General features: G+C 37.9%; 1 protein-coding gene across 1 annotated transcript; it reads left to right on the plus strand.

Moving 5' to 3' along the window:
- The first annotated feature begins 18,553 nt into the window (after positions 1-18,553).
- On the plus strand, positions 18,554-19,611 carry LOC105043000 (L-ornithine N5-acetyltransferase NATA1). Its single transcript, XM_010920395.4, has one exon. It carries the CDS (start codon positions 18,656-18,658, stop codon positions 19,400-19,402), a length of 747 nt encoding a protein of 248 aa, XP_010918697.1. The 5' UTR covers positions 18,554-18,655; the 3' UTR covers positions 19,403-19,611.
- Positions 19,612-23,847: the final 4,236 nt, after the last annotated feature.

The following is a 23,847-nucleotide window of genomic DNA, read 5'->3' on the forward strand; positions in this document are numbered from 1 at the left end:
AACCACGTTTAAGCCTTTGAAAGGCCCTGATCGTGAAACAGAGGGTGTGGATTCGGTTTTTGCGCCGTACGAAGTCCGTACGAGCCCGATTGAAGAGAGAGAGGCGGACGTGCTGTGAGAGAAGGAGCAGGAGGCTCTTGGACAGCGGTCGCCAGGCACTTCAGGGGTTCAGGGGTGGTTTCCAAGAGAGAGAGAGCTTTTGTGAGGGAAACTTCAGGTGAGAGAGAATTGGGTGTACAAGGGTTGAGGGTGAGGTCTCCTCTTGTAAAATTTTCTTTTCATAGTGAAGTTTGCATGCCCCGTGGAGACGAGCCCTTTTGTGGCTGATCCACGTATTTTGATTGTTTTTTTTCTTTTGTTTTGTTTCTTCTTTCTTCCTGCTGCATCGCGTGGTACTGAAAGGATCTTGGGAGGTGGTGTCCTGGCAAGACATCCACCCAATAGATATAATTGCACAACTTAAAACAGGGGACTAATAGAGTGGATATAGGTCATTGTGATAGATGAAGAATAGTTTCAAACTTACAATCTTAGATAACTGTAAAAAAATCAATCAATACTTGTACCAAAAAAAAAAAATTCAATCAATACCATCATCAATATCTGGTCAACTCTAAAACCCAACCAAACCATTCCATCTTGTAGAAACCTGATGTAATATACTGTACATTATCTAATAAAGTTAGGGGCGTAGATCTCCTATCACTAGGAAACCAAACCTCCCCTTTTCCATCAAAAAAACTTTGATAAACTATGCTCCTCTCAAGAAGGGAGAGAGCTATCTGCTTCTATCAAATCTAAAATTAATAATTTAATTTAATTTAAAAATCTATATAATTATTGATCATGATCTATATTACTAAAAGCAGCAACCAACCAAATATCATGTACTTTGGGATCTCTAACCTATGCACTATATGAACATAAAAATAGACAATTTTCATTATGTCAGTGTACTAATATTAGTGTCTATATAAAATATTTAAATTCAGAATCCATCATATTAATACTGATCTGTACATGATAAAACATATACAGATTGACTGTAATACTTAGACTATAGTGAAACATAGTGGCATATTATTTTAATTATTCATTTTTACATCTAGTTGATGTAAGTCAAAGACTAGCAAATATAATTTTGGGGTTCTAAGCATTTTTAATGGCATCAATTATGATTCATTATACAGATCTTTAAATTTTTGGATTTCTCATTATTGAATTTAGATTTTAAATTAGTAGATACAATCTTCTCTCAAGAGGAGTAACCCCATCTCTTTAGAAACCTAAGGGTGCGTTTGGTTACACTTTTTTTATTTTTAATTTTTAAAAAATATTTTTTATTTTTTAAATTTTTGTTATTGAGTAAAAGCAAAAAAATAAAAAATATGTTTGGTAACTATGTTGCTATAAAGCAAAAAGCAACGATTGGGGATGGTAGGTGAACAGCTCCACGAGGGAGAAGGGTTTAAAAAAGGAGAGAGAAGGGAGTGGGGAGGTGACGAGCTCGACGAAAAAGAAGGATTTGAACTCTTTATTTTTTGATTTGGCGTCTTAGACATGCGAAAGTAAAAAAAGTAGAAAAGCAAGTTTTGAAAAGTAAAAAATTTTTGTTTTACATATAAAATAATTATTTTAATTTTTTTAATTTTTACCTTTTGCTTTTCATGATGTTACCAAACATCGTTTTTGATTTTTATTTTTTAAAAATTAAAAAATAAAAAAATATATATTTTTTAATGACTAACCAAATGCATCCTAAATATATATCATCGTTTGATTCTCCCTTATAAGAATCTGAAACATCTACAGTGGCCGATAACCAAATAGATGGAGAGAAGGTAAAAAAATAAAATTAAAAAGTAGAAAAAAATAAATAAATAAAAGGGCCACCTCTAGATTCACTAGATCCCTGGACCAAAACTTGTACATCATATCATTTACTCTTTAGGGCTTGTTTGGGCATGCAATACGCCCATGGTTTTTCATGGGCACCAGGCATTTCGGAGAGAGAGTTTAAATCACGAGAAAAATAAAAATTTGACCCAAGAGTTGCTTGGATAGGTGTTCAGCGAATCGAAATATCATACAAATTAGGAGATTCCAAGGGAAATTAAACACATACATTATTTTTTAGTGTTTTTAACCCACGTCAATCATGCTAACATTTTGTGAGTGCAATTCTCCATCCCGTTCCGTGAAACAACTCCGACGAGTCGGCCACCAATCCAATGCCAATGAGTGCCTTCGGATCCTCCGATCGCCGTTTTCTCGTCTAAAATTCTCTCGCTAGCTCCCCATTTATTGGGGCTTAAGATTAGAAATACAGGCTAAGAAACCAGACAAGCCAAATTGGAAGCTGGCATGAGAAAGTCATTGCTCGACTTTTGAAGAACAAAAAGCCGTTTTCTGAAAACTTCAGCCAATATTATTTAATAAAGTAATTTTTTGTACACCACATCCTTTGTAGAAAAGATATACCGCTCTATCTGATTGGATCATGTAATCATCATTTTTCAACGTGTATTTAATGTCTGCAGTTCTATTTTTTCATTTGAAATTTTGAATAATAAAAATATTTTTTTTTTGAAAAAATTATGACATCCTACGATCAAATTATGATTTTCTGTTCATAATTTGGCCACGAGATATCATAAGAAAGGGAGGGGCATTTTCATTATTTAAAAATTTCATAAATTTTCAATGATAAATATGTCATTCTCTCTTTATGACTTCTGAAAAAAATTATGATTTTCTATATACAGGAAGTCATTATTTGACCGCGGAATGTCATAATATAGCCATAGAATATCATAATTTTTTCAGAATAGAAGGGGTATTTTTGTCATTCAAAATTTTAAACAAAAAAGCAGAACTACAGGTATTAAATGCGCTATTAAATGTGCATTGAAAAGTGATAGCTATGTGTTCCAATATAATTAGGTGGTGTGCTTTACATCAGTTTTATTGCATCGCACGCGGTGCACAAAGACTTTCTCCATTTAGTATTACTGCCGGCTCACTTGCTGTATGAACCAATCAAATTGTCTTTTTGCTCCAGTAATGTATGTATGTACCAACCAATCAAAAAAATAAAAAAATAAAACAATCATGCAAATTTTCATCCTCAACATTTTTTTTATGGCAGAGCTGATGGCTCATAAAACACGGTTGTTTTTTTTTTTTGATACAAGTGGACGGTCATACCAATCTAATGTGAGAACAGCCTAAAAGATCAAGATACATAAAATCCGCAATACCAGCAGGCAATCATCACTCTGTCTCCATAACCAATCGTCAGAGTACTCCGCAACAAAAGCTGCCACCCAATCTGCTGCAGTATTGGCCTCCTGGTAGATATGCCAAGCTTGCACTACAGCAGATTGGTGAAGAGAGGTCCAGACATTCCAAATGACTGGATGAAACTCGAGCTGTCTGGTATCTTCCTGAATTTAAGATACAATAGTAGTAGAGTCACCCTCTAGGAAGATCCTCTTCGCATAGAGGTGCTATCGAGCAAAAGTGACACCGGTCCAAATGACGTGAAACTCTGCTGTCAAAATCGTAGGCCAGAAAAGGTGAGATCCACCGGCCACCGTTCGGTTGGTGGGGGGCTTGATGTTGCACGTAGCAATGGTAGTAGCTAAATTGGAGCTTTCACCAGAGACGATTCCATCAGGAGGTGGAGGTGGCAAGAGAGCAAGTGGTTCGGAGGAAAACAACCAAATGACTCAGAAATGGAGGCATCATGAAGAAAAGCTATGTATGGGATTGAGGTAGGAGTCGATGGAGAAAAGGGTGACTAAAGGTGGCAATTTTTTTCAATCCGATGGGTATCCGACCTGATCTGATCCGAATGGGATAAATTTTATCCGACTCAATTAAGAGGTGGAGTGGGTATGGATTTTAGAAAAAATATTCGAAGCAATTTGAATCAAGTACGAGTAATGGTATGTCCAGTCCCGAGCCTGCCTTGATAATATCTTCCTTATTTAAATAACTTAAAAATCTCTCTCTCTCCCTCTCTCTTTCTCGTTATATAAAATCCGTCCCCCACCACCCTCACCCGACCACCTCGACACAAGCGGTGCTGCGGTGGCCCTATGACCAGCAGGTCCCCACTCCCCCCATCTCTAGTGGCAGCTCGATGGATCCCACTCCTCCTAGCAGCTGCGGCCCGGTAGCTAGGATTTCGATAAAATCCTGGCCATTATCTAAGCTTCCCTATTTGGCTGCTCCAAGCCTCCACCCCACTGAGACTCCTGAGGATCGAAAAAATAGAGGAAAAGTTAACCAAAATGAAGGAAAGATGGAAAAAAACTTAAAGGTAAGACTTTTCCCACGTAGATTGATCTTTTTTTCTTTTTGCTTCTTTCTTTTCATTTCATTCTCTTTTTTAGAGATTGTGGGGAAAGAAAGCACTTGAGGGAGATCATAAGGGTTGTTAGGTTCCAGTTGGGGTTTTTCTTGAGCATATGGGATTTTGTATGAGTTGTGGTGGTGTGAATTGGTCCCTTGAGGTTTTGAGAGCTTAATCTTGGTGGAAGCATGATTTTTGTAGGGTTTGGGATCGGGCAGTGAGCGATAATGGGGCGATGGCGGAGATAAAAAATGAGAAGAAAATCGATTCAATATACCCAACCTATCCTTGATACCCGATCCGATCAGGCCGAGATAGGTACGGACAAATAGGGATATGATTTTTTAAAAAAAATAAAATGGATATAAATAATAGTTGATCCGACTAATATTCAGTCCGTTGCTACCCCTAAAAGTGACACTCTCTTGCTCTGGCCATATGCATGGTACTCCAGTTCTCATGACTCCAACACACTACCCACTGAAATGAAACCTTGGAGAGCCAACAACATTACAAGGACCGAAAATTCTTTATGCACTGCATGCGTGCGGAATGTATGCACCGTTTAGGTAATTGGCTCATGGAACTGAATATCATGCAAAAAAAAAAAAAAAAATCACCAGCCCCGCATTCGCGCACCGCGCGGTGCGCAAAGAATTTCTCTACGAGGACCATCTTCATGATGTTGTCTGACGGAAAGCCCATGTACTCCACTTGGCGGTTAGGCCTTTCTTTCCTTGGGCTTTATTAGAAGGCTTGGGGCATGAAGGAAATGTCAAGCTACATGTAAAAAGACCCCGTGGAATATATGTCCTTGCGGAAAAAAAGTGACCACGAATGCCCACGGGCAGCTTGTTTTTCTCAAAAGTGCAAGCCATCTCACTTTACAAATTCCTTTCCAATCAACCACAGGTCTCATAAATATACAAAATTATATAAATACTCCCATAAAATTATATTTATAGATATATTCTCTCAAAATACTTATTTTACATATTTTTTTTTTTTTTTTTAATATGTATCCATACCATTTAACATCATTAAAAAAATATATATTTAAAATTAAGATGATGAAATATCTCTATGGAAAAATGCAAAAGAAAAGTTTATAAGGATATGCATGTAAATAGTAATTTTGTGAGGATATTCATATAATTTTATATATTTAGAAGATATGTATTCAAAAAAAAAATCTACTAAAAAATGATCAAAACTCATTTAGACCTATTCAATTTTTCATGTCTTAGTTAAATCGATGAGTCAAAAACAAAAAAGATTAAGTAACATTGTCAAATTTTATTGTTCAAGATCTTAACTTGGTCAGTTAGAATATTGAATAACTATTTTGTAATTATATTCTCATATTTTATTTTGATCTAATATATTATTGAGTCCATGAATCTATATATTCTTCATTATTTTTAGAATATTAAAATTTATTGGATTTAAATTAATTATTGATGTTAAAGTCAATGAAATGACTTTTAGTGATTTTTGTATAATGGGTTGTTATTTGTTGAGGTGAGAATTTCACAAAGATAACATGATTTCTTCTATAAAAATTGAAGTTAGCAAAGATCCTACAGCATAATAATATTTTTTTTTTTTGACACTAGCCTCAACCAAAAGTAATTGAATTATTTTCACTATAATTAACTTCTTGCCACTTAAACATATACCCCAATTTTAATATATTTTTTGAGTGTATACCCTCTACATATATAAAATTGCATGAATATCCTCATAAATTGTTGGTTGCATGTATACCCTCACAAAGTTTTCTTTTTACATATTTATCTATAATGTATTTTAGCATTTTAGTTTTAAATTATTTATTTTTTAATAGTGTTAGATGACATGGATATATATATATGCAAAAAAGAAAGAAAAAAAAGGTATAGATACAAAATAAGTATTTTGTAAGGATATATATATCAATAGTAAATTTATGAGAATATTCATATAATTTTATATATTAGAAGGTATACATAAAAAAATTTATTAAATATATAAGGTAATACATGTCATGCTGACTAAGAAAGGAATAAAAAAAAAAAAAAATAATGCCCAGAAGCGTACATAACCAAGTGACCCCATCATGGGTGGACCACTATTAATTGCCTCCGATTGGTTGCTAATTATTGTGCACCCTTTTTTTGGGTCAGAAAAGGTCTGGGTCCAAACGTGTCAGATCCCTTTCTCTCCCCTCCTTAGGTTGTATTTGGTGCATCGTCAGAAATTTTTAAAGATAATATGGATTACCTTCAAGATAGATTTTTATTATTAAATTATCATAATATTGATTACTATATTTGATAATGCAAGTAATATTACAGTAAAATTATTAAAAATTTTGATTGACATATTTGTATAACAATCGAATTATCGATAATATGAACTCAAATTTTTAAAACACCCCCAATAATTTTGTCTTGGTGCTCTTCTTTTTTCCTGATGAAAATGGTGGGAGTAGTGTAGATGTGGTGGTGGCATAGAGAAGCGATAAGCTGAGGGGTGTGGAAAACCATGGGCACTGGGGGATGGGAGGGGGCGAACATGTGCGGAGCCATGGGGTGGTAGGGATGAGTACGGAGGAGCTGCGAGAGATCATAGGGGATGAAGGCGGAGGAGCAGTTGGGGGGTGGTGGGGACAAGGGCGGAGAAGCCACAGGAAACAGAGAGAAATGAAGCCACAGGTGGGGGGCACGTGTGGAGGGGGGTGGGGAGGAGAGAGTTGGGCGATGGATTTTTGTATGATTGTTTTGAGAATAATTTTATCCAAAATTTTATTGTAATATTGTCAAAAAAATGATAATTTAGATAGTCACCTCTCTCCAAGATAATCTAGATTGTTTCATGGGAGGGAGGCAATGTAGGTTACCATCCAAAAAATATACCAAATGCAATAACTCAGTGGGCCTATTTAAATTGCTACCAATCTAGATCAATGATGGATGTATTTGAGAAAATATGGGGTCAATTGATCCCATAAAAAAAATTGACCTCATGTGTATATACTAGTATGAAAAGCCATATATATATATATATATCCTAATTTTATGAATTGACTCCATATCCCATGTAAAATTTTGAAGAAGTAAAAAATAAAAAGATCACATCAAAAAAATAATTACGATCTATATTTTCTCTATTTAATAACTTATATATCCCATGTCTCTCTCCTTCTCTCATGCCACTTTGACTTCCCTCCATCTCTCTCTCATTCTTTTTTTTTATTCATTACTTATTTATTTATCTTTTATACCCCATCCCAAGTCTATCCATCCATCTCTTATATTTAAATCCCACATCAATTTATTTTTTATATTTAAAAAAATCACATCAAAAGATGAAAAAAATAATTATAATATATTCTCTCTCTTTAATGACTCATATATCACATCTTTCTCTCCTCTCTTATGCCACTTTGATCTCTTCCTCCTCTCTCTCATTCTTTTTTTTATTCATTACTTCTTATTTATCTTTTAATACCTCACCCTAATCCTATAGTTTCATCCATCCATCCCTTATATTTAAACCCCACATTAATTTATTTTTTATATCTTAATTAATCTAAAAATATAATATATAAGCATATATTCTTCTTGTCTCTCTTCTCGACTTAATTAGATATATCTTTTTTAGTTTCTTTTTTCTGTAACATTCTTTAGTTTTTTATGTCTTCTTATTTTTTTCACTCATAATAAATATATATAATTAAATAATTTTTGGTTAGCCATTATAATTTTAACATTTAATAATATCTAAATTTTGCTATGGTGCTTTTTTATAATATTTTAGTGTAAAGCATATTTAAGATATTATATATTATCTTTTTTATATATTTTATTTTTTAAAAAAATTATTATTATTTTTCTTTCTTCTTTCTCTCCGACAGCTCTTCTGCTTCTTTTATTATATTAATCCCACAGAATAAAATTCTTGATCCGCCATTGATTTGAATAGATTGCCAACCAAATGCAACCTTAGGGTCGCGGAAGCGGATTTCTCTTAAAATCGAATCGGATACCAGCATATTCATATCCATATTTATTTTTTCTAATGAATACAAATACAGATACAGATATTATTTGGATATAAAAATTCATAATCATATTTGTTTTAAACAGATACAGATACAATTCAGATACTGAAAGTATGGATATAATTATGGATATAACGTAGATAATCAAACTTTATGACTACAGAATCAAAGATGTTACTGAATAAATGATAAATCAAATTAATAACATATTTATATGGTTGTATTTTTTAAAAAAAATAGTAAATACTATATAAAATTGGATAGGATTACATATCGATTCGGATATTCAGACACGGATCGAATAATTATCTATCCATATCTATATTCTTTTTTCTTTGTTAGATATGGATATGGATACGGATCCTTAAATTTCTATCCATATCCAAATTATTTAGATATGCAAATAGATTCGAATGAATAATATCTATACTATTTTATCTCTAAAGCGGATTGGTGCTGCTTGGAAGGAGGATTTCCATTTACAAGACCAGCAGGAGAGTGGTGGCTCTTTTTCTTGATAAAGAAGGGAGGGATTGGACCGGTGGCCCGACTAGGGATGGCAATAGGTAGGGTTTGAGTCGAATATTGTACTATCCATCCCTAAATCTGAACTTAATACTCAATACCCAAATCCTGCCCAATACCCAATCAGGTAAGAAAAAGATACCATCTCCATACCCAATGAGTTCGGAGATACCCACGGATAACCCATTTCTCCATACCCAACTATACCTGCCCCATGCCTATCCCATACTCAAAAAAAATAAACAATCAAAATAATTTTATACAAATTATCAATCAAAACAAAATAATCAATTCAACATAGAACATAATTTATAAGTCCAGATTTATAGAAATCAAACATAAAAATAAAATTACAATTCAATATAGAATATATAAATAATCAAAATAATTTTATGCATATTATCAATCAAAACAGAATTACCAAAACAGAATTATAAACATACATATTCGGGTATGGGTTCGGATATTATTCATACCCATAGGTTTGGGTCGGGTTCGATAAGGGTTTAGGTAGAAAACAGCACTATCCATATCCTACCGATATCCGTGCTATAGTTTTTGAATTTTACCCAAATCCGAATCCAAACCCCATCAAACTCTATTTTTCGGGTTTGGATATGGTGCATATCCATCGGGTCGAGTCGATTTTGCCATTCCTAAGCCCGATGGTGGGATGTAGGTGGTGCAAAAAAATGATGCGAAAGTAAATGCGAACGCAAGTGTGAAAGTAAATGCGAAAGTAATGCATTTTTATTTTATTTTTTTGATACAAATAAGCAATGCCTTTGCGGAAGCAAATCCGCATCTCTCATCGGTGCCACCTCATCACGATGAAGTTTCTATACGAACGAGAAATCGGACCGCATCCGTTTCTTCTCTTTTCTGATGTTCCCTGCTTCAGTGTTACATCATTATATGGATGAGATATGGTTGCGGTAAGAGGATCTCACTCCATTTGTTCCGTCTATATGTATGTATTGCATCTGGAGAAAAAGACTCGGTAACCTCAGACTAATTTGTTAGGTGAGATTGCAAATGGAGATGGTATACGAGCACATGCTAGCGGTGAGGAAGTGGTACGAACCAGCACCAAAAAACCCAATTGGCTGGTATTATTGCAAATTTACTTGCTGCATGAACCCCCCAATTTGTCTTCCTTTTCAGTAATCATGATCGATCTCTTTAAAGAAAAATCACACTCGATCATTAATTTTTGAGTCTTTATGGACAACCAACATACATCACTAAAACTCAGATAATATCGTGCATGTTCCCCTCAATCAAGTTACATAAACAATGATCTAATCTCTCACCAAAGACTATATATATATATAGAGAGAGAGAGAGAGAGAGAGAGATAAATCAACTAATTAATCAACAAATATATAAATAAATAAAATAAATCATCCAATTTTCCATCCCAACAATTTTTATGGCCTTGTTGATGGCTCATAAGAGGCAGCTGTTGGGGGACTCGATGTTGCCGGTAGCAGTGCCAGTGCCAGTAGCGGAATTGGAGCTCTCGCTGGAGGTGATTCCACCAGAGGTGGAGGTGGCGAGAGAGCTGGCGATGCGGATGAAGTTACCAGAGGATTCGGAGATGGAGGGATCGTAAAAAAATGGGGGGTGGGATTGAGGGTAGGAGTAGGAGGGGAAAAGGTTGACACCCTCTTGTTCTCGGCATATACCCCAGTTCTCATGACTCGAGCTACACCATCCACTGAAAAGAAACCATGGAGAGCCAATAACAGCACCAATACCATCTTCATGGTGGAGTCCGAGGGAAAGCCCACGGTATTCCGTTTGTTGGTTATGCCTTTCTTTCCTTGGGTTTTATACGGCGGTTTGGTCGTGAAGGACAAGTCAGGATATGAAGACCACATGGAATATATGCCCATTTGGTGCCTCGGTTTACATGGTCAGGATGGGACCACGCATGCCCGTGGGCACCTTGTTCTCTTTTTTATTTTTATTTTTTATTTCTTTTAATGAAACCTCGTTCTTTCCAAGAGTGCGGTCTAATTGGACAAGCCTTCTCACTCGTGGAAATGGTCTAAGCTATAAATTAATTACTCTGGCTCTTTTCGACTAAGAGCAGAATGATTCATACATGGCGGCGGAGCTAGGATTCATTCCGGGCCCCTCTGTTGCCCGACCACCTTCTCGTACAACCAAATCAGAAGGCAGGATCAAACTAATTTCAAATGTTGTAAAAGTTTCCAAGCACGGCCGCGCTTTTGGGAAAACTTTGTCTGTGTTGAATACATAAGCAATGTTATACAATGATCACACAAAAGAGTTTGTTTAGATATTTCTATGGAATTGAACTAAAAATTTTATGAGAATCGAATTTATTGGCTTATCTAGCCTACATTTTCTAAGAACCTATCTGTTGCTGTGAGACTCAAAATCTCAGATGAGGAGATTGGATGAAGCCATATTGGAGTAGCTATAGCGATCCGATCTTGATCTCCTTCGAAAAATCTATAAAACAAGTCAAGGAATAGGATGGAGATCCTCTAATTTTTGATCCTCCGATGCTTAAGTCAGTTCGAGCCTCGAGAACAGAAGGTACAAAAATGGAATAATAAAGAGCAGGAGGGTTGGCGTAGAGCTAGAAAGTAAAATATCGAGATAAAATCAAGTATCAGATGAGATCAAATGTCTCAGGTATATGTAACACTCTACTTTAGATCGATATTTATATGAGCTGAAATAAGTCAGATCTGTATTTATATGAACTGAAATGAGTCAGATTATTCAGCCTCTAGTTCATATCGAATTTATGATAGACAACATCCAATTCAGATCGACTTTTATAGTAGACAACCTCCAATTCAGATCAGCTTTATGGTAGACAGCCTAGGTCGACTTTCAAGTAGAGGTGGGATAACCCTCACAATACTTGCCCCCTTCTGAGTCCAAAGAATTTGTTTTGGATGAAAGAAGAGCCCAAGAAATAAATTCTCGCTAGTTCGAGATGGTAAATTTGTGCCATTTAATTTTTCAAATGAACTGCTCATAACTTTGAATAGATTGAAAGATATCTTCGATCGAAGATCAGTATTTTATAGAGCTGAAGATAACCTCGATCTTCAGATTGATATTTTATAGAGCTGAAGATAATCTCAACCATCAGATTGGTATTTGATATAAATCCAAGATAATCTTGACCTTCAGATCAGTATTTTCAAGATAATTTCGACTTTAGGATCGATATTTTATAAAGCTGAAGATAATCTCAACCTTCAGATTGGTATTTGATAGAAATTCAAGATAACATCGACCTTCAAATCAGTATTTTCAAGATAACTTCAATCTTAAGATCGATATTTTATAGAGCTAAAAGATAACTTCAATCCTGAGGTTAGTATTTTGTAGAGCTGAAAGATAACTTCAATCCTGAGGTCGATATTTTATAGAGCTGAAAGATAATCTCGATCCTGAAGTTGGTATTTTCAAGATAACCTCGACCCTTAGATCAGTATTTTATAGAGCTGAAGATAACTTCAATCTTGAGATTGATATTTTCAAGATAACCTCGACCCTTAGGTCGGTATTTGGTAGAGCTGAAGATAACTTTGACCCTCAGGTCAGATAGAAATTCAAAATAATCTCGACCTTTAGATCGGTATTTTATAAAGCTAAAGATAACCTCGATCTTCAAATTAATATTTTCAAGATAAATTCGATCTTGATATTGGTATTTGATAGAAATCTAAGATAGCCTCGACCTTTAGGTTGATATTTAATAGAAATCTAAGATAGCCTCGAGTTTCAGATTGATATTTTATAGAAATCTAAGATAACTTCGATCTTAAGATCGGTATTTGAGAGATCTTATCTCCATTTATACCTTATGAGGCTCTACCAACCTGGAGATTAGATTTGAGAGATCTTATCTCCATTTATGCCTCACGGGGCTCTACCAATTTGGAGATTAGATTTGGAAGATCTTATTTTTATTTGTGCTTCACAGGGCTCTACCAATCTGAAGATTGGATTTGGGAGATCTTATCTCTATTTGTATCTCTCGGAGATCTATTAATCTGAAGATTGAATTTGAGAGATCTTATCTCTATTTGTACCTTTCAAAACTCTATCAATCCGAAGATTGGATTTTCATTGAGGACCAGTCTGGAGATCTAGTGTCTCACCCTTTAATGAGCCTCTATTGAGCCTTTCTGTTGAGGTTAGCTTTTTTATGAGCTCAGCCTTCACCTTTCTAATGAGGTCGGCTTTTTGATGAGTTAGACTTTCTGATAAACCGTTGTTGACCTACCTATTAAGCTCCGTATTTTTATAAACTCAATCTTTATCCTTCTAATGAGATTGGCTTTTTGATGAGCTAGGCTTCTTGATAAACAACCATTGACCTTTCTGTTGAGGTCGGCTTTTTCATAAGCTCAGCCTTCACCCTTCTAATGAGGTCGGCTTTTTGATAAGGTCAGATATTAGACTATCTTTATCTTAACTTAGTCTTCACTTTATCTTTGGGCTTGACATTCATCATGACTTTGTTTATTTTTGTTTTGACTCACATATTCAAGAACCTGTTGTCCTGCAAAAAAAGAATGTAATAGTAGAAATGGCTTGAGAGTTTATTATTATGGAAGTTATAAGTTCTGCTTGAGAGCTTTTGCGTTATGTTTGACTTCTTCCTGTTCTTTAAGCTTTGCCTTAATTTGGACTTATTTTTGCTTTATGTTGGCTTGATTTTGATCTTGATTTGGCTGTGATTTTGATTTCGGCTTGGCCCTATTTTTTTCCTTTAATCCTGTAAGAAGGAAAAGAGAAAAAATAGCATATGGAAGCTTAAGAGTTCTTTATCAGAATCTTTTGTTTGAGAACTTACGAGTTCTACTTGACTGCTTATTGTTTGACTCAAGCTTGATCTGTACTTTGAATCACTTTCATTTTAGCTAGAGATTAGGCTTTCTCCCTTTTTTTTGAATCAATTTTTGATCTGGGATTTGGAGACACCCACAAGTCCCCTCGGTATTGTTTGAGGTCGAATGGATATGAAGACCTTTTGTGTCAAGTTAGTGGACTACTGTCCAAAAATTTTCCCTCCATTTTTTAATTTTAAAGAATTTTCTTCCTATGATAGTCACCAGGGAGAGGGCCAAGAGCAGTGAGGTTGATATACCCCATTGGGATGCATGCGAGAGCCTGATGTGTCCCTACTTGATGAGCCTTGATGCCAGAAGGCTCGTGTGAGATCTGCAAATCACCGACCTGAGGGCCCTTGATGCTAGGGAGTGATCATGGAAGCACTGGAGATTTCAGTCCGACGGGAATTAATGCTGGAAAATCACCACCCTGTGGAGTTCGTTGCTGGGATGCACACGTTCCAGCCATGTTGACATTGGGAGGCACATGAAAGCTCTGGAGGTCTTGGCCCGACAAAGTTTAGCACCAGAAGACACGTGGGGTTGATGCTAATCAGTGCACAGGAGCCTGAATATTACCGACCTAACTAGATTTGAAGAAATTTTGAGGCCAGTAAAATATCAACCTGGTGGTTTGGCATTGGGAGACACAAGCACAGTAGACTCGGTGTCGGGCGGAGAGAGTTGGCACCGATAAATTACTAGCCTAAGTTGTTTAGCATGGCACACGCATGTGGGCATGCGAGAGATTTCGATGAATGCTGATTTGATGGAGTCCGATCCTTGGAGGTGTATAGGAGAACAAGAGCCCTTGGATCCAGCAGGTTGGACATCGGAGTTATGTGCAGATGCAAGGAGGGCAGCCAACATCACCGGAGTTGTCGATTTGACGGAGTCTGGCATCGAAAACATGCGCAGATGTGGAGAGGGGAGCTGAAGACATCGCGGCTATTGAACCGATGAAGTTTGGCATCAAAAGGCATGTGGAGGCCATCAACCTATCAGATTCGATGCTGGGGGGTCAGAGATCATCGAGGCCATCGATCTAATGGAAGCCGACATTGGAAACACTGACAGAGGTGGAGAGGAGAATCGGAGATGCAGATCATCGTCCCAGTGGAGCCAACGTCGGAAATGTGCACGATGCGAAAAAAGGGGCCTGTCGACTACCTTAGGCAGAGGGGCTGATCTGATTTTTTTTTCATGTCACCTATAAGGTGACTTTGATCGGATACAAAGTCAGGTGCATGAGGATTTTCTCCCCTTTCTCTCTCTCTCTCTTTTTTTGCCACATCATGTCACCTGTAGATGATGTCACGAGCATCATTGCAACTATTGGATGTAGAAAATCCATTTGGAAGGCTACCTATAGTTGACCTTGTCATGTTCAAGGTCAGACACGAGATTTTATCCTCTCTTTTCTTTCTTCTCTTTCTTTTCTTTCTTTCTTTTTTTTGTCATGTCACCTATAGGTGACTTCGGCCTTGCACCAGATCAGGCACATAAGGATTTTCTCCTCTTTTCCCCTTTTTTTTCGGATGTCACCATCTTCTCCCTCGAAACTTGAGTTTCTTCCAATAGATCTCATTTGAATTGACTTTCTCATCCTTATTTGATTTTCTTTTCGGCTCACATGCTCAAGAACCTATTGACCTGCAAGAAAAGAATAGAATAATAGATGGGGTTTGAGAATTTATTACCACAGAGTCATAAATTCTATTTGAGGGCCTTGAGAAAAGAAGAGGCTAGAAAGGATATTTTTTCTCCTTATCATATTCTCGAGCATCGAGCCTGTTCCTTTGATTTTCAAAATAGGTATGTTGTCATTCACAGTACATGGACGCCATCTCCAGTAATGTGAAGGCTTATTGTCAATGCATTGTGTTCTTGAGGGAGAACTTTTATCTACCCCCCAATCTCCATTAAAGTAGAGGTGAAGCTGCTTCTTGTACGCTTCTAGGGGAGACAGTGAAGGTATAAAGTTATTTTGTGCTCTCTGATTTATTATTTTTTTTAAAAAAAATTGAGCAATGTCCCTTTCTCTAGCATCAATCTATTGTTGCAAGGCTCGAAATCTCAGATGAAGAGATTGGATGAAGTCATATTGGAGTGGCTGTAACGATATGATCCTGATCTCTTCGAAGAAATCTACAAAAGTAAAGAGACCGAATAGAGATCCTTCAGTTCTTGACCCTCTGATACTTAAGTCAGTTCGAGCCTCGAGAATAAAAATAAAAAAATAGAGAAATAGAGAGCTGGAGAGTTAGTATGGAGTTAGAGAGTTTGTGACTTTGGAGAACTAGAGTCTTAGTGGCAGAGTCTCCTTTTAGTTTGAGCTCTAGTTTGAGCTTGAGACTTAGAAGTTCGAATTTATCTAAAGGATCTCCTGATCCTCTATATATAGAGGGGCTGATGAGACCGTTGAAAAAGTTTGTTAGGCCATTAGAAGAGTTTATTAGATCGTTAGAGGCCAACTATAAGTTTATTAGAGCATAGCTATATGTATTAGTTGAAAATGAAGTCATACTTAGCTGTTTGTGCCAGTTGGGATGAGTTGTAGCACAGCTGTGTATGAGATCATGGTCAGTTGTAACTTAGTTATAGAGATTATAGCAAATTTTACAGGTGACGCAGCCATTAATGTAACAGTTCACCTCAATAAAATATCAGGATAAAATCAAGTATCATATGAGACGAATGTCTCGGGTATATATAACATTCTATTTCAGATCGGTATTTATATAAGCTGAAATGAATTAGGTCAATATTTATATAAGCTGAAATGAGTAAGATTATTCTGCCTTCAGTTTAGGTCGGATTTATAATAGATAGCCTCCAATTCAGATTGACTTTATGATAAACATCCTTCAATTCAGATCGACTTCCTTATGAGCTGAGGTGGGATAACCCCTAACACTATCTAAACAAGTGTAGATCCTAACCTTTAGACTGCAAGAAGAAAAATCTATGCAGATTATTTTTCTTCCAACAAGATTTAGGTTAGATGGTATTTGATTGATATTGGGTGATGCTTAAATGGACAACCCAATTTATGAATCCTAAAGAATTTTTAGTCCAATCCTATAGAAATATTCAAACATATTCTAAATCTAGATAAATAACTTTCTCAGATTGATGCTCTATTTGATTTCCAACTCATGTGAATGGATATAAACAAATTCTTACCAAGGAGAGATATTTTTGGGATTGAAAAGTATTTTTTTGAGTCATATTCAATTTTGAATAGGTTAAAACTAATTGGAAAGAGGGTACATCAAAAAAGTGATACATGGTTAACGAGGAATAAGTACCATTTTTGTTTAAAATTATTTAAGCTTGGTAAGAATTATTTGGAACTAAATACAAGGTCTTTTACAGCATGATTATTCCTATCTCTTTCCAAAACTATAGAAAATTGACTACCTTTTAAGAACAAAATGAAAAATTAAAAGCTAATTTCTCTTCTTATTTATTTTAAATTAGTTTTTAAAGCAGCATCTATGAGGAGAAGTAAAGAAATTCAGGTTGGAAGGGGTGGAGTAGAAAAACATTTCAATGGTAGCAAAGAGTTGGGTCTGCAGTCCAAAATTTATCTTTTTGACGGTTGAGAAGCTTGATTTTGGAGATATTGTAGTTGACAAACCATGTTTGAGTGCATACAACAGGTTTCTTCAATGAGACAGCAAATGCAACCATGTAGGAGAGCAAGTTAAGATTTCATAAAGGAGGTCTTTAGAACAAGTTCGATCAATAAGAAAAATTCAGCTAGGGCTAAAATTTTAAAATTTTGAAAAAAAATATTATTATTAGAATAAATTTCTACAAGAATCGTTTAGAAAATTCATGTAATTATCCCTGAAGAAGTATTATTCTTGCTAAAAAAATGTACTATGCTTGGAAGATTAGAAACGTGTCGGCTCACTTCCATTTTATGCTTTTGGGGCTATTTGGTTGGAGGACGAGTGGGAGGATATCCCTCAAAATAGTGGGATATCAAACATCGATAATGCTCTCTACCTTGTGGAGCTATAAGTAGACCCGCATGATATAATTTTGGTGAAATAGACCTCTACTGTGAAAAAGGTTGGAATAGGCATCCCCTTATCCCCACCAATAAACTTTTTATCCTTGTTCATTCTATAAATATACATAAAAAAGGAAAAATAATTTTATCTTTATAATGAAATCCAATGCACATTAAATGCACTTATTCTCCCAAATTATTCTTCCAACCAAAAACCATAATGCTACTTATAGGGATATACCATCCCAAATTTATTCTACAGCCAAACTCGAGGGGCATTGTCCTGAATTGAACTATGAGTGGCTGCTTGTTGGAATCACAATGCATGCCGGGTATCAAAGATTTGTCCCGGTAGGTGGCTTGAACATGGTGACCGGACCAAACCAAACTGGATCATTAGGAGCCTAAGATCTCAAAATGCTTATTTTCTGTACCTTGATTAGATATTTGTGGTCCGATCAAAACACTTAGCGTGCATTTTTTTTTTTCATAAATAATTTTGAGATCGACATCTATTTTTCAATAATGACAAAATAATATTATAATCTATTTTTGTTTAAAAAAAAAAGAAAAAAAGAACCACAACGAGACAAGATCTGGACTGACCCCATAAGCACGTTAACCATGGGCACCCCTGGATTAGATCTCGGAACTCTCTAGAAAATAAATAAAACAATTGTTATTATTTAATTCGCCCTCCGGAACTTAAATTTCCTGGTTTTTTCAATAAGCCGTGTGTGGTGTGTTCGGCCTCCTTTTTGACTGCCATCTTACCGGAGATAACTCCGTCGTCCCCCAAAACGGACCACATGTCTTCCGCCACCAACCCAATCTCTCCGGCCGCCTTGACTTCGCCGGAGCAACCCTTCGTCTGGGCTCGGATTCGGCTGGCCGACAACCAGGATGTTCCCATCATCCACCGCCTCGTCTGCCGGTTGACCGACTTCCTCCATTTCAACCACGTCTTTTCCGCCACCGAGACCTCCCTCTCCTCCTCCCTCTTTCCCACTCCCTCCCCTCCGCCATTCCTCTCCCTCACCGCCCTCCTCCTCGAGCTCTCCCCCTCTCCCATCCCCCAACGAGACCCCGAGGACGAGAAGGAAGAAGGCAGAGAAGAGAACAAACCCGGTTCGATCAGTCCAGTCGTCCGCCGAATCGAGCTGGCGGCGCCGGTGGCGGACAAGGAGGCAGAGACGTTCGCGTCGCCGAGGGGTCGGGGGTTGGTTGTCGCCGGGTTCACGCTGTGCTTCCCCAAGTACTCGGCGTTCCGGGCAAAGCCAGGGCTGTACGTGGAGGGCCTGTTCGTGAGAAAGCCTTGGCGGCGGAGGGGGCTTGGGCGGATGCTCCTGTCGGCGGTGGCGGCGCAGGCTGCGAGGTTAGGGTTGCCGAAGGTGGAGTGGGGCGTGCCCAACTGGAACGCCGGCGCCGTCGACTTCTACGCGGGGATGGGCGCGGTGGAGCAGCGCGACGGGAGGCACTTCAAGCTTAGCGGGGAGGCTTTGAAGGCATATGAGACAAGGGCGGAGGAGAGTGGCTGGGATGACGCGTGCGTGTAGTGGAACGGCTTGTTTTCTGTCGGGGGGCTTGAAAAATGGGTAAACCTCATCTTTTCAAAAGGGAGGGGAGAGGGAGGTGTTGTTGGCGCGTGTGAAAAATATGATCAAATTTGGATCGATTATATGGAGCGAGATAGAATGGATGACATGACTGAAATCATGTATATGATTAGAGATATAGTATAAAAAAACATCCCAAAATTTCTGCACTACTAAATTTAAGTGCTAATTGATGGAAATTATCTTTACTTTTTCAAGTTCTATACTTCATTTTGCAATGCTGCCCTTCTTTCTTCTTCCTCCTCAATCTAATATTTCACTGCAGCAGCGAACAGACCAGCAACCAGCCAGCCCCAAAAAAATCTTCTCCTCCAAACCACAGGTATCTTTTGTCTTCCCCAGCATCGGACCGTCTCCGGCCACCAAAGAGATGCCAGATTGCTTGAATTCATTAGGGTCCACCTGGGAGAGAAGCGAGAAAATATGGTGGCTTGCAAAGATGAGGTGCAATCTCTAACTCGAATAGCTCGGCATTTCCAAGTCTAGTGATCCGTCACCGGCCAACTCCAAGAAACACCTGCTGGCTACTGGATTAGCAAGGGCAAAGTTCGCCCCCACTCACTAACACCTTATTTAATTTAATTTAATCAATACATGATATTAGACTTGGAACGTTGAATAGATTTTAGCTCAATCCTAGCTTTTAGCTCACCGCAAAATCTGATACATTGCTGTTGAGATCACAAGCCAGCGAAGCATGGTGGAACATTGATTTGTTACGTTGGCTGGGTTATTTGGACATCAAGGAATGAGCATTTCCTAGGGGAAACCAAGTAATCTTGTAGAACCTGTCATCTTGCTCGCCGCCTACCCCCATCCTATAGAGTGGTGAAGGTGAACTTTGATGCTTCATGTATGGAGCAGGATGCATCGTAAAGGATCACAGTGGAGTGGCTGCCTGTTATTTGCTGGATCAAGAAAATTTTTGTTAGAATTTGACGTCTCGAGATTCGATCCATATTGAGCCCACAACGAGATTCGTGATAAAAAATAGAGTCCAACGAGATCAAGAACATCCCAAACGAAGCTCGAATGGAAAAGATACATATTTTTGAAGTCAGCACGTAATCCGAGACGGTGGAGGACTGCCGGCGGTCAGTGAAACGATGGCGGCGCGACGGCGCGGCTGTGCACGGTGGGGCGCCGCCCAGCGCGAGGGCCAGGCACGCAGGGCGCAGCCGAGGCGTGGGTGCGCGGCCCCATCGTGGGCCCGCGCACGGGGCACGGCCCGGGCCCAGGCGCGGCCAAGGCCCGCACGCGCGAGCCGGCCCAGGCCCAGGCACCACTGGGGCCTGGCCTGTACCCCGATCCACTGTGGACCGAGCGGTCCACCGTGGATCGGGCGGTCCACGATCAGGGCTGTGGACCGCGTGGGCGTTTTCCACGCATTTCGCACGGTCTACGGTACTATTTCGTGAATCGATGTGCGATCGGACGGCGTGGGTTGATCTGGAACTTGATCCGACGGCTGAAGGGGTTTGTTTGGATCTGTTTAAGAGATCTAAACCTAATCTAATTAGCTTTAAGGCCTTTAAAAGGCCTGTGCGTGAACAGGGAAGGGTGGCGGCTTGGTTTTTCTCACGAAAACCGTGAGGCCTGTGGATGTGCGGATATGAGAGAAGAGAGAGAGCTGTATATTATAGAGAGAAGGAGCAGGGCTCTTGGACAATGGACAGTGATCGCTTCAAGGATTCAGAGGGGTCTTCCAAGAGAGAGCTTTTGTAAGGAAAACTTTCTGTGAGAGAGAAATTAGGTGTACGAGGGTTGAGGGTGAGATCTCCTCTTGTAAAATTTTTTTTTCATAGTAAAGTTTGCATGCCCCATAGAGACGAATCATTTTGTGACTGATCCACATATTTTGATTATTTTTATTTTATTTATTTTTTTTCCTGCTGCATCGTGCAGTACTGAAAATATATTGAAAAGTGGTATCCTGATCAGACATCCACCCAATAGCTTTAATACTCCTATATTGCTGGAACTGGAGACCAGGCTAGCTAGGAATGGTAGCTAACTGCTACTGACTACCTCAAGTTAACCAAGATTTGGTTGGAAGGAGAAATCAACCGGGCAAAGGAGCATCAAAACAAGTTCTCAATGGCAATTACACATCCTCTACTCTTACATATTTTGCCTTTTTCTTGGATCTCTTCTACGCAAACTGTCACGCCCCGAACCCAACACCCGGATCGGATACATGATGGCCGCACACTCCTTAGAGCAAGCCCTAAAGAATATGCAAGGCCAAATTAAATCATTACAACCTTATCAACCATAATAATTTATTTCAACAATAATTTATAAAACCTTGCACAATTACAATTTAAATTTCTTCAATTCTCTGATCAGATACTATGACACTCTTATTTATTCTTCTGCTCACCCGTAAATCCAGGCCACAGCCAATCATAAGCATCCTGTAACTCTGAGAAGAAAAAGAAAGATGAAGAGGTGTGAGCTTTACAGCCCAGTAAGAATTCTCATATCACACTGATATAGTAATATAGTCTGAAAATAAGGATAAGCAATAAAATATAAAATCTCATGTTCAATGTCCAGAATAATGCAAACATCCATAAATTTTCTGTCTTATTAAAATAGATGCATCATCATATGTTAATAGGTGAAACACTTTTATTCAACAATTATTTCATGTCTTATCTTTCATTTCTCTTTTCATAATCACATGATTTTTAACATTTTCTTTCTGGCTTTGGACTATCCAATTCTATACCTCAGTCATCATCCGGATCGAATCCACTTAAAAAGTCTTTCAAGACTGTCCCAGGATGAGCTCCTGATCGGCTGTCTCACGTACGAAAGCCCGTGAGAGGCTGTCCCAGGCATAAGCTCCTGGCGGGCTGTCCCAGGCATGAGCTCCTGGTCGGCTGATCCACCTGTAAGCCAGTGGGGGCTATCCCAGGCATAAGCTCCTGACAGGCTGTTCCACATGACAAGACTAGTCCATACCATACATCTCTTTCTTTTTATTTAATCATTATGTGTTGATTCCATCAAATCAATTCTGTCTTGCATTATGATCAATTCAGATATGTCATATCCATATAATCATGCCATCAATCTCTGATACATATATATATTGACATAATATACTCATGCTCAAAATCAAATAACAGTATCTCAGGTATAATAAATTCATCGATCTCAAATTCGATGATGCAAGACCAACAGTAAAATAGCATATATATAATAGTGATCATGTACAGGGATTCTTACCTTTACCAGTGACTGATCCAAGCACAGAAATCAATGTTCTTCTTTTAATTTATAAATTTTTTTAATAAAATATTTCACTTGATATCATATGCAGACAATCATCTCTTCATAACCCTGATCAATATAAAAATCACATATAGAGAAATTATCGATAATTGATCCTAATACACAAATCGAGGACCTCTCTTAGGATTAATCAAAATTAGGACTTGTCTATGTATCAGGATCCTCCACTGATCCATAAGACTTCTAGAGAGAGAAAATTCATGAAGAGAGAGAAAATTCTAAAGAGAGAAAGTGGAGAGAGAAATCTTCATATCCTTCAGATGAGGTAATCATGGTCGAGATCATCAGAGGTCCTATCAGGATGACTCAATATGAATCAAGTGTTACAAATTTTGAATAAGATCAGACTAAGATCAAATCTACCGCACGAATTTTGGAGCAATCTCGGATCATCTTATTTTCATCTCAAGTTTATTCTATGGTCTGTGATGAAATCAAAGAATGAGAAAGACTCTAGAGAGATAAAATTTATAAAAAAAGAAAAAATCTAGAGAGAGAAAATAGGAAGAGAATCTAGAGAGAGAAACTGGAGAGAAAAGGTAGAGAGAGGAGAGAGAGAAAATTTTTCTCCCTTCTCCTTCTTTTTATTTTATTTTATTTTTATTTTTCTCTTTCTCTTTTTCTTTTTTTTTCTTTTTTTTCTTTTTCTTTTTTCCTTTTTCTTTTCTTTTTCTTTTTCCTTTTTCTTTTCTTTTCTTTTCTTCTTCTTCTTCCTTCTTCTTTTCTTTTCTTCTTTTCCCGTGCTTCCTTTAGCCGAAACAGGGGAACTTGAATCCCCTAATTGGTTGGCCGGCCGACGGCGCAGCCGGCGTGGGGCGACCGTCGGCAGGAGGGGAGGCGATCCGACGGCAAGAGGGGGACCAAACCGGTGGTCGGCGGTGACCATTGACAACGAAAAAATGGTAAAAAGAAAGATTTCTTCCGCAACAAAATCTGACGACTCCGATCGCCGGCGAGCGTGCACATCGGCATGGGAAGGAAGGAAGAGAAGAGAGGAAGGAGAGGAGGTTACCTCCGTCGCCGGCGAAGCTTTTCCGGCGAGAAATTGGATGGCACAGGGACGGTCTTCCACGGTGGATTTT

This window comes from Elaeis guineensis, chromosome 4 (genome assembly GCF_000442705.2).
Source record: "Elaeis guineensis isolate ETL-2024a chromosome 4, EG11, whole genome shotgun sequence".
NCBI classification, from domain to species: Eukaryota; Viridiplantae; Streptophyta; class Magnoliopsida; order Arecales; family Arecaceae; genus Elaeis; species Elaeis guineensis.

Excerpts from the sequence above, each read along its gene's own strand:
- LOC105043000 (XM_010920395.4), top strand. The coding sequence starts at position 18,656 with ATGTCTTCCGCCACCAACCCAATCTCTCCGGCCGCCTTGACTTCGCCG.